Source organism: Typha latifolia, chromosome 4 (assembly GCF_019914945.1).
Source record: "Typha latifolia isolate L0001 chromosome 4, TyphaL0001v2, whole genome shotgun sequence".
NCBI classification, from domain to species: domain Eukaryota; kingdom Viridiplantae; phylum Streptophyta; class Magnoliopsida; order Poales; family Typhaceae; genus Typha; species Typha latifolia.
Genome location: NC_133089.1, coordinates 15159138 through 15170279, shown reverse-complemented (window position 1 = coordinate 15170279; position 11142 = coordinate 15159138). Strand labels below are relative to the sequence as shown.

The following is an 11142-nucleotide window of genomic DNA, read 5'->3' as shown; positions in this document are numbered from 1 at the left end:
AAAATTTTGAACTATTTAATAAACAATTTTATGTTCACATGACTAAAACCCAACTAACTCAACCTCATTGTAGCCCAATGAAATTAAGCTATCATAGATAAGCTATCACACTTACAAATTTAAAAAAAATTTATTATAACAAGACAAAAAATTAAGATAAAAATCTTTGAAATACAAATTGAATTTTAGCTAGTAGACACACTTGAATCTTTGTACACAATTTGAGAAAATAGGAAAAATAATTTAGTTACTATTAGTTGCACTCAAAATGGTAAAATGAACCGTCATGGCTAATCGCTACCCTCTAAGGTAGCAATCACAGTTCTAAAACATATTTCTAACTCGCAATTATTGTACCATAACGCTTAAAGTGTGAATCTATCACGACAATGTGGAAATAGAAAATTGTGGATAAAAAAATAAACTAAAATGTATACGGAATGGGATATATTCTTGAAGAGCTATTACAACGTCAACCCCCTCTTGTACACCACCATTCCTCATTTTTTATCAACATGTTATGCTCCAAGTATGCAATGCGTAGCAATACATGGCTATATAGTGACAATGCATTATAGTGCGTGATAATGCGTAGCTACGTAGTAGCAGTGCGTTGTAGTGCGTGGTAATATAGATATTTATCATTATTTTTTTAAAAAGAAAAAAAAGAGAAGGAATCTCAATTATAGTTAAGGTGATGCGTAATTAAATAATATCTAATCTAAAGTTAATATAGTAATTATAAATTATTATACTTTTTTTTTAAAGTTGTATATAATAAGATGAGAGAGAATGATAAATTATTATACCAGAATAAGCTAAAAGATATTGTTTAGTTACTATATCAGACTTATTCTAGTATAAGCCTATTCTTCTTCCACAAGTGAAACGGGGGCTAAGAATTTAAGCTTTTAAATCAGTTGGTAAGTTAATATAATATCAAAGTTAGAGGTTGTGGGTTTAAATCTTACATTTCTGAAGTTACATCAAAAGCGAGCGAAGCATTTAAAAATAGATAAATCGTAGGAATCTTTGCTAAATATGCAGCAATCTTGAGCGAATCTTAATTTATACAATGAAAGATTCTCAAATTCCCATAGTGTTAATTTGATGGCCGATAATAATAAACAATATGTTTGGTGCAAACTCAATCTCAAGCACACTTGCCAATTAACTAGTAATAGCTTGAACTCTCAAAGTCTTAGCAAGTGGAAGAAAAGGCTTAAGATAGATGAAAAATATTTGCAAATAGAAGAGTAGGAAATTTATATAAAAATAACATATATCTTGCTTTTATTATTGTTATTATTCGATTCTTGCATTTTATTTTTTATGCTTCAAAAAATATCTTCGATTAATTTTTTTCTATTTTAATTTGTTTATATGATAACTGACCATCAAGAAAACTAACAACATCGTGTGATTTCTTGAGACATATTAAATAATAAATATTTATACGGTGAAGTGTGAAGGATAATAAAGACTATATGATGAAGAGTTTATGCTACACCTAGATTATGACTCGGATTTTAAAGCATATCACATATTTCTAACAGTGAGACGGAAACTCCGTTCCGTTGTCTCGCACACATACCCAAGTTAATTACCTATCAAGTTTATATATATATATATATATTTGCCGGCCAAATTTTTTTAAATACTTTGGAAACTCTTGGACGATTAGACGAACATAGAAATTATTGTAGGAATGTTGATTTCTTAGAATTTAAACTGTAAAATAATAATAATGGAGTAGTGTTATTTACAGCACATCTCATTCAGAAGATATAGATAAAGAAATATACGAAAAGTTGGCAATGTCAGGAAGCCAGTTAGATGCTTAGTAAAAGAACAAAGTTAAACAGCATAATTAAAGAATGGTTCGAAAAGCTAAAGCAGAAATCATTAAATTAAGTTCACTGGATTAAACAAATAAGGGAGTTCAAGTGTTCTTTTTATTTTTTTGGGTTATTTCTGCCACCTAGCTTCTAATCTTATTACTAAAAACCTCTTATCTTTAACCTTTTTATTAATCCAATTTTTTTTGGCTTTTACTACGTTTACACACAAAAAAAAAAGCACATATTACTTGTCGTAAACTGTTTAGTAAAATTAGAATTCATTGGCGGATATGCTGAATTTTTTTTTTTTTGCCTTTCTCAGTGTCGGTGGTTAATGATGTATAGGCGTGTGTATAAAATGCAAGGATTGGAGAACAGTAGGTGTTTTTTTTTTTTTTTTGTTGTTGCAAATCTCTTAGTTTGCTCTTCACGAGCAATGGAGAACAGTAAAAGCCATTGAAGGAAGCTCCCATTTTATATTGTTGTTTTCAAGAGGGAAAGGATTTAAGGAGGACAGGGGTGGTAAAAGGAGAAAGGAATCTGAAGTGGGTAACTTTTCTTTTTCCCTACTTTTAGCTGAGTGGTTGGTCTTTTTTTACTTTGCTATATTGGCTCAAGGATGGTCTCTGGCCAAAGAGAATGATAGGGGTGATGAAAGAGTTGCGTTCTGTCACTGTGTTCATGGACTTTTGGAGGTGCTGAGGTTTCAAGATTCTCTGCTGGTTTGGCTTTTCAACTTCTGGTTACAGCTGGGTTTCCTGTCTCTTGAGCCCACAATGTCTTGTTTGCTGTTGTTAGATTTTATTGGCTGCTTGCACTCTTGAATCTCAAGAGGCATTAGATGCCATTAGCCTAGCTTCTATCTCTATTTGTGATCTCGAGATTGTGTTTTTGGCTTTTGATCTCAACTAGGTTGTGCCAAAAGTTTTTTAGATCCTTTGAATGGTTTGGGTGTTGCTGTACTGTTGATATTTGAAAGAAAAGGTACATAACTGATCCATTTTGCCATTATTTGATTGATTTAGTTTTCATAAGGTGAGGAATATAGAGATGGATATGAATGAGAAAGATAAATGTGGACTGGAGAAGAATGGTGATGATCTGAACTACCCTGGTTCACATATCTCGACCAACTGGCAATTTGGCAATCCATTGATCGGTTTGGTGCCAATTGATCCTTCAACTTCCATCTGCCAAGGAAGCCAGATGGCTTCCTCCTCATCCTTGGATTCCTTTCCTATTAGCCTCTGGAACCCAACTCCATCCCACTGCCCAGTTAATTCTTCCTTCATAGGGCGTGCTGCAAGGATTTCTTGCTTCAATAGCAACAACTTAGGTGGCATGGCAAATGCTTTCTGTATATCAGACACCTTAAATTCTTACTGTAATGCGTCGAAGGGTGTCTCGTGTCAGAAAAGTGAAATGAATTCGACTGAAATTTCTGAAGACACCTGCTTGCCTAATGATATTGGATTAGGCAGCAAGAGCCCTGGGGTGATAAAACAGATGGACAGCCATGAACGGTTCGAGCTTGAATACGGTGTAGATGGTCAAGAAGAGGAGCCTAACTTGGCCACTGAAGCTGATGATAACTCTTCCAAGGGATCTAGTGATAAGAAAAGGAAAAGAACAAATCAGGTATCATGTCGATATTTATGTCCATTTTCAGTATTGTTGAATATTCTTGTCTCAAGTTTTGTCAGCCATCTGTTCTATCACAAATGGACATAATCCAAAGTTTTTACATGAAAGGATATGGAAATGTGCCAAGTACAAGGTGTGCCACTATTGCCTTTGGAAGCCTCAAAAGAGAACATGGACAGTAAAAGTCACCCAGCTATGGCAACTGGCAAGAGTAATGGGAAGCAAGTGAAGGATGTACTGGATGCAAACAAGGAAGATTACATTCATGTCAGGGCTAGGCGTGGCCAGGCAACTAATAGCCACAGTCTTGCTGAAAGGGTAAGGCCTTCTTTTTGCTCCTAAGAATTATAGGCTTTTCATCATCAGTTTACTGAAATTAAGGAGCTTAGCCTGGTTGCTCAAACTGATAAATAATGTAGGTGAGGAGGGAACGAATTAGTGAAAGGATGAAGTTTCTTCAAGACCTTGTTCCTGGCTGCAGTAAAGTAAGTAACAGCATCTAGGTTTCTGGAACATAAAGTGTTTTGTATGTTACTTATTCCTTCTGAACATGTGAATTTAGGTCACTGGGAAGGCAGTTATGCTAGACGAAATCATCAACTATGTTCAATCACTACAACAACAAGTTGAGGTATGCACATTTTCTGCTAGAAGCTGTAATGTATGCTACGATATGTATTCACATAAATTTCTAAATTGCTTCTGCAGATAAGCTAATCATGAATAAAACTATCTTCTTTGTTTTCCTTTTCTGTTTCCAGTTTTTGTCCATGAAGCTTGCAGCTGTCAATCCAAAACTAGACTTCAACATAGAAGGATTTCTTTCCAAAGATGTATGTGTATTGAAGACTTGCATACTTGTGTTTTGGGATTTCTCTAGGTTTAGATAATCTCTTTCTCAGATTTAATATAATGATCCTCTTTATTCATAAAACAGTGATTATAGTGAGTAATTGATAGTCTTTGTTCGGTTGGATATAATTCGCTATCCGTTCTTTTTGAGCAGGTTCTTCACTCTTGTGGTGGTCCTTCATCTGCCATTAGCTTCACACCTGATATGATTTATCCTCAGACACATCCATCTCAACAACGTCTGGTTCAAGATGGGATGTCTGGCATAGTGAACCCTTCAGATGCACTTAGAAGAGTAATTATTGCTGACCTAGCTATTACTAATGTATACAAAGAATTTGCAACTCTGGTTCATAGATTGATAATGATAATATGTTTCCACTTTTATAACTTTAGTCCATTAAGTAAGATGGTATTTTATTGCCTTGCAAGTCTGAGACACAGTACTCAGATTCACCTGTAATGGCTCTGAAAACTGTTCTTGCCAAATGCCTGTTGTACTGATTATTAACAATCAGTACAAGAGATAGTTTGACAGCTTATGTAGGACTTTTTTCAAGATAATGCGACCCAAGATTGAACTTAATTCACAACACAACAAAGATAAGGATAATGACACTAACATTACAATTTTCAAATGCTTTTGCTGCTTGAACACAGGATGCTAAATTATGTTTATATTAAATGATTCCATATTATTTTGATTGAGATGAAGTTATAACTCTTGCCTTTGAATCATTGAACAGATGCCTAATATATGGAATGAAGAATTCCAGAATGCTATGCGAACAACTTATCCTCCTTTCAGGACCCAAGAGCAAAATGGTAAACCTCGTGATGGATTCCACATATGAAGCCACCTTCACATCCAAGTTGCTGATGGCTAGGCAATCAGATGGTTTTACAGCACCGCCACTTCATGCAGAAATCAAGCTTGGACTGCTCTATTGTTACTGTTATGTTGTTGCACATGATTGTTGATATCTGGAGTATTGATTTAAGAAGATGAGGAGGCAAGGATGCAAAAAAAAATATCTGAAAGTTTTAATGGAAGATCAAAATTTTATGACCAAAGCAAGGGCTGTTGTTGCTTGCTGTGGAGCAGCCAAGATCTGCTACTTCAGGACTAGTTACATATCTCGTTTACATTATTTTCTTGTTTAGTAAATAATGCATAGAAGAGGACATACTTATGAGGGAATATATCTCCTCTGCTTTCCTCTTAACTTACAGTTGATCCACTGGTAGTTTCAAAATCTGGAATTACAGAATGCTGAAATAAATTGCATAAGGGTTTCTCCTGAAGTGACCGTCTAACCTAGTGACCTATACTGGTTTAGTGTGCAGTTTACAGGAGGTCGTGTTTCTATAGAATTTATTTACTATATGCTCACTTTACTGGATAATTATATCATGTTTCAATTGCTTTACTTTGAACTTTGAATTTGAAAGTCTTTCCTGCCACAATTATACTGTGCTCTTTCATGAGCTCCAAATTGGTCTACTCTTGTATAATGACAAATTCTTCTCTCACAGACATTGAGAGGCAAACATAGGAATACATCAATGACTTCAAATTGATGACAGATTCAATTTCTCTGATCCTTTGTTATGTATGTAGGTACTCTGATGGACAGTAGTTTCGATGCATTTACCTGTGTAAAAAGTTGTTTTTTCTATCAAGTAGGAAGATGCTTACTGTTAAAGATGAAATACATCTCCAAGAAGTAATTCCACAATGTAAGCCACAGGATGAGACAGTTTTGGGAGCTCACAAGCATTTAATTACAGAAAAATAAGTTTAATACTTGCGAGATACAATTAGATGGTATCATCACTTTCTGTACCATTTACAGAACAAAACTGCAAACTGCATCATTTAAAGAACAGTATACATACACCTATACTGAGACTAAATTACCTACACAGACACATAATTACTGGAGGAGTGGGGCATTTTGTTGAGGTGCCTCAGTATGTTCTCAGCCACTTGCTTTGTGCTGTCATCCCCTCTATGGAAAGCAGTCACCAGTGCAGATGGCAGCACTCTATCACTTGAGATATCCTTCTTTGGCCTATCCCCACCCTTCAGCAAGAACTTCTCAATCACCCAGAAGGACTTTTCCCACGCCCCCTCCTCCCTGTGCTCCCTTAACACCCCAAGCACTAGCCTCACTGCATCCACCTCACTCAGAATCTCCACACTCTTCTCTACATCCACCCTCTCGTCCAACAGTGTGCAGAGAGCTGACAGTGCTGCCTCCACCACCTTATAGTTCTCATGCTCCAAGCAACCCAGCAGCCTCTCCGCAGCCCTGGACTCCAATAAGCAGAAGGTGGTCGCTGTGGAGCAAGCACCCCTGTGAACTGGGCAAAGTTTGGTTCTTTGGCCCATATTCCCTCCCCTTTGTGAACCCAATCTGAGGATCTTGGGCAAGAAGATTCTTTTATTTGGTTTACTCAGCTCAAGTGGCCTTGAGAGGTTGATGGATTGGGACGAGAGGTTCTTTAGTCCAACTGCTGCAAGCCTTTGGACCTCATCACTTCCTGCTGTCCTGGCCAGTAGTTCTGTGAACACCAAGGTCAGGTTCTGTTCTATTGCCATGCGTAGTATTTCTGGGTCATAGAGGGTGGCGGTCAACCTCACTAGGATGCCCACTAGACCCTCAAGGTAGAGCCTTGCATACCTGCTTGTACTTGTTTCCCCTCTCTGGATTACTTGTATTCTAGTTAAGGCTATTGGCACTGCGCCTTGGTGGAGAAGGGCTAGATTGAGTGTTACATTCTGGTGTGGGAGCTTTGCTAATAGATTCACCGAAAAGGCGTGCCTTTTGGTGATAAGATTGTGGTTGAAGTTCTCGAGTAGGCCCGCAGGTTGCCCGTGTGTCTTGCACAATCCTTCTGCTATCGTATGGCCAATATGGGATGAGAGTGTCATTAGTAGCTTTGCAGCATCAATTGCAAGTTCTTCCATTGGAGAGTTCAAGAATTCGATGATTGTGTAACTCACTGTAGTTTCTCTGATTACCGACACAATGGTGTCTAAAGATTTTGGTAGTTCTGCCAGAGAAAGCAAGATCTTGATGAGGTTTATGTTGAGATTGTCGGTGATCGAACATTTAAGCATGTGGGTGATGTTGTAGATGGAGTAATGGGAAGTGATGGTGTGTCCCTCCTTGTTCACTCGGAGTATATCAGGGTCAATACCAGATTCTAATATGTTGGCAAGGACAGCAGCTGCTTCTTCCTTCGAATCCAGGGGCTCGTTGCAGATTCTGTATGTAAGAATCTCTTCTATCATGATCGGAACCACACCAGCATCAACTAGTGTCTTGCTATTTGGATGGTAGGATGATATCTGGACTAGAGCATTGAATGCTGCTTTCTGAATCATGGTGTTTCCGTTCTGGATCATTTTGATTAGTGCCTGTGAGGTTCTTTCTGCAATGTTTATCTTCATGTCTTGCTTTAAGACAAGTTCGCTGAGGTAGCTTACCATCTCCATCTGAGTATCTTCTGGACCTGCTTTTGTTCATGAAACATTAGCTAGAGAATATGTTGAATATATGTATGATAAAAGAGCTCTTACCAACTATGATGATCCTGGTTCAATACCACTAGCAAATGTATTCGAATATGACACAATGTTGTTAATTTTTGTAGTTTACAGTTTACCTTCAACAAGATGGTTCAAAAGGGGCTCTAAGAAGCCATTTTCTGCCATCTTCTTGATATTCTCTGGACATTTCTCCAAATTCCTTAAAGTTTCTCCTGCTTTGTCAGCAGCAAGCTGGTCAGCAGACTCATTGAACTTTATTGTTATAAGCATCAATATAGCTCCAGCAATAGATCCAATAGTTTGAAGCAGCAGATTGGATTTTGAAAGCTCTAGTAAGACAGAAACAGCCATACGCCTTTCTAGAGAATTATTACTTGACAATACATTGACCATCTGTGTGATGACTTTAGTCTTTCCAATGATTTCCTGCATAACATAAAGCCATCGATGAGATGATGATGGAGATACACTTCTTTATCGATTCATTAGATCTGTTGATTTGGATATTTTGGAAAATAATTGAAGGACATCATAAAAGGTTCTTTTCTCTTTTCGGATTGTGCATATATCATGTCTTTGTTTCCATCATTTTATTAGTAAATGCAGCATCAATTAAGACTATTTGACTATTAGTCCTCTCATTTTACTTGAGTATCAGATTCTGTAGATTTTTTCACAGCAGCTACTCGTCTTTTGCTGCTAATAAGTTAGATTTATGACAGGATGGTACTTAAAAAATGATATATTTTTGTCTCAATTGGCTTTAGTGTGATCACATTTTATTGTCTCAATTAAGTCATCAAAGCTTTAGTTCTTGTAGAAATTAAAACACTCGATCAATGTTAAATTAATTATCTACCTTGTCTGAATCATGTAATTCTATTACCATTCTATTATTTCCAAGAATAGGAGTAGCCAAATGACCTTGACGTATTGCTTGCTGATAGTTTCACTTAGATTCAGCCTTATAATAATTAAATAAACTGAAAATCTGCAGGTTTTAGTAACCAACAAGATTCAACAGAAAAAGTAGACTATTATCTTCCAAAGCTGAAGTTTACTTTTTTTGTAATGACCAAATTGATTCTCAGCATATTAAATATCTTCTAATAATTGCAGTTCTCCTGCATACAGAGGTAGTTATATTTTTCCTGCACAAACAGCTTAGTGCTAAATAAAAGGCAGAAAGTCTGAGATAGGTCATACCTTTCCCTCTTCATCCTCGATTAATAGGCATAGAAACTCCAGCACTTCGCATCTAACTGTCATGTCATCATTTTCCAGTAACTGTGTTAGCAATTTTGTAATTCCAATATTGTGCATATGTTTCCTATTATGTCTTTTCTTCTGAATAAGATTCTTTAGGTCGCGAATTGCGTCAAGTACCATGGCCTGTGAGATTGCTAAAGACAAAGCAGTACGAGCGACCCTTATTCTGGTTAGTTCATTTCTCTCTACCCATTCTACTATTATGGTTTTCAATGCAATATTGGAGTTTAAAACTCTACTCTGAAGCTTCATCCTTGTGGTTGGGCACACTATTGCCTCGGAACCATCTTCAAACTTCTCAAACCACTCAGTGATAGCTTTTCTTTCATATGTTACACCACTTTCTATAGTGACTGGGTCAACCATGATTTTCTTGGTCAACGGGCAAAAGAAAGTATCATACAAAGGTTCTATGTATTCTGCTAATTGTGGTAATGTGCTGAATGATTGGCTGCCATTTTCATTTGCGCCATAGTGCATTCCTTTGAGAAAATCTACTAAACGTGGCATGCCCCCATTATGCAAACTGCGCCTCCTAGACATCAATCTTGAAGTTTGAACTGGAATTTGTTCTTCTTGCATTACCTTCTCTTCCATGGATTGACACTCAGACTTGGGTTCATGTCCACACTGTTGGCTTCTACCCACTAGGAAGTGTGCATGTTTCATCTCTTCTGAAAGTGAGCTGATTGCACGTTTAGCGTACTCTCGGTTCTCAAATGTGGATGTTGGTATTTTGCTGAGATTCACACCGATATTTCTTATCAGTCTCTCCAACTGTTCAATTATGTGTTTAAACTCATCATCCGTAATCAATAGAGCTCCAGTACTGCATTTTGCCAGAACCTCCTTAGCAAGGTCCACATTGGTGGATATTGATTGCAGAATCTCTGTTGCATTTTCTGGTGAGTTTTGTGTTATCTGCAATTCCATTATGGCTGGAGATGTGCGATAGAGATAACATCCTAACTCCAAAATGTTTTCTTTTTCAATATCCACAGCAGTTACTGATGACATGACCTCTGATATAGAAACTAATAGCGACTCGGTAAGAGCTATCTTTTGGTCTTGAACTAAAGTAAGCTGAAATGAAGGAGAAGACAGGTTGGTACTTACTTTTAGCAGGTTAATCTTTGATCTTGCTGGTGCTACTGGAAGAATTTTTTAAAAAAGGTAGATCAATGGACAAAAAAGTCATGCATATATATATATATATATATATATATATATATATATATTACTATATACAAAGTTCTGGATAATGATGTATAATTCTATACTAACTTTTTCTAGTAAACGCTTCGTTATGGGAAATGAAGCAGGGTAGGGCATGTAAAACAAAACTGAATGTCTGAAATTTTCTGAAGACTTGATTTACTGCGCAATCTTATTTAATTCTGTGATGATAAAAGCAAATAAATCTTCTAAAGACTGAACACAGTTTTTGCTGAATGCCTGAATGTGAAACGCTGTTCTATACTTCTAAGTTCTAATAATTGCATGCGAGCCTTTCCTTATGATCTAGCAGTTAAGTTTTACAAACTGATTTCAGATGCTAAGTCTTGTCGTTCATTAAATCATTAAGCACCTAATAGATTAACTATCTAACATGATCATTTCATACTCCCAGTTAATGCAGTCAGTAACTCTTCCTTCTCTATAAGCTGAAGAAGGAAAAGAATCTGATCTTTTATGCTATTTCTTTTTGCAAAGAAAACAGAAACCAGTACAAGGGAAGAGGGTAAGCTTCTGAATACTTACTGACATCTCATTCAAGGAGGAAGCGATGGAAGAACAAATCTCTTACCCAGTACTCAGTCTGCTTCCATCCTCACCGATTCTCTTGAAATGGAAATTCCTCTTGAATCAGTCAAATTAATTTATTCTCTGTTCCCCTTATGAAGAGGTTGATATACTCGTATACCTTGTCGGAGTTATAAAAAAAAAAAAAAACTTTTAAAAGTTTTAAACTAATTT

General features: G+C 36.6%; 2 protein-coding genes across 3 annotated transcripts; one reads left to right on the top strand and one right to left on the bottom strand.

Annotated features, from left to right (window-relative positions):
• The first annotated feature begins 2252 nt into the window (after positions 1-2252).
• On the top strand, positions 2253-5642 carry LOC140786638 (transcription factor bHLH77-like). The gene is made up of 8 exons (XM_073135218.1): positions 2253-2386; positions 2867-3479; positions 3594-3803; positions 3905-3970; positions 4048-4116; positions 4247-4318; positions 4492-4632; positions 5084-5642. The coding sequence occupies exons 2-8, from the start codon at positions 2892-2894 to the stop codon at positions 5189-5191; spliced, it is 1254 nt and encodes a 417-aa protein (XP_072991319.1). The 5' UTR covers positions 2253-2386; positions 2867-2891; the 3' UTR covers positions 5192-5642.
• A 456-nt stretch (positions 5643-6098) lies between these two features.
• Positions 6099-11087, bottom strand: LOC140786636 (putative U-box domain-containing protein 42). 2 transcript variants are annotated; one of them, XM_073135217.1, is made up of 4 exons: positions 10973-11087; positions 9103-10248; positions 8013-8322; positions 6099-7859 (listed from the first exon to the last, which is right to left on the bottom strand). In XM_073135217.1, exons 2-4 carry the CDS (start codon positions 10180-10182, stop codon positions 6259-6261), a joined length of 2991 nt encoding a protein of 996 aa, XP_072991318.1. In that variant the 5' UTR covers positions 10183-10248; positions 10973-11087; the 3' UTR covers positions 6099-6258. The 2 variants fall into 2 exon arrangements, with proteins under 2 accessions (XP_072991318.1, XP_072991317.1); XM_073135216.1 differs by having other exon boundaries at positions 10927-11061.
• Positions 11088-11142: the final 55 nt, after the last annotated feature.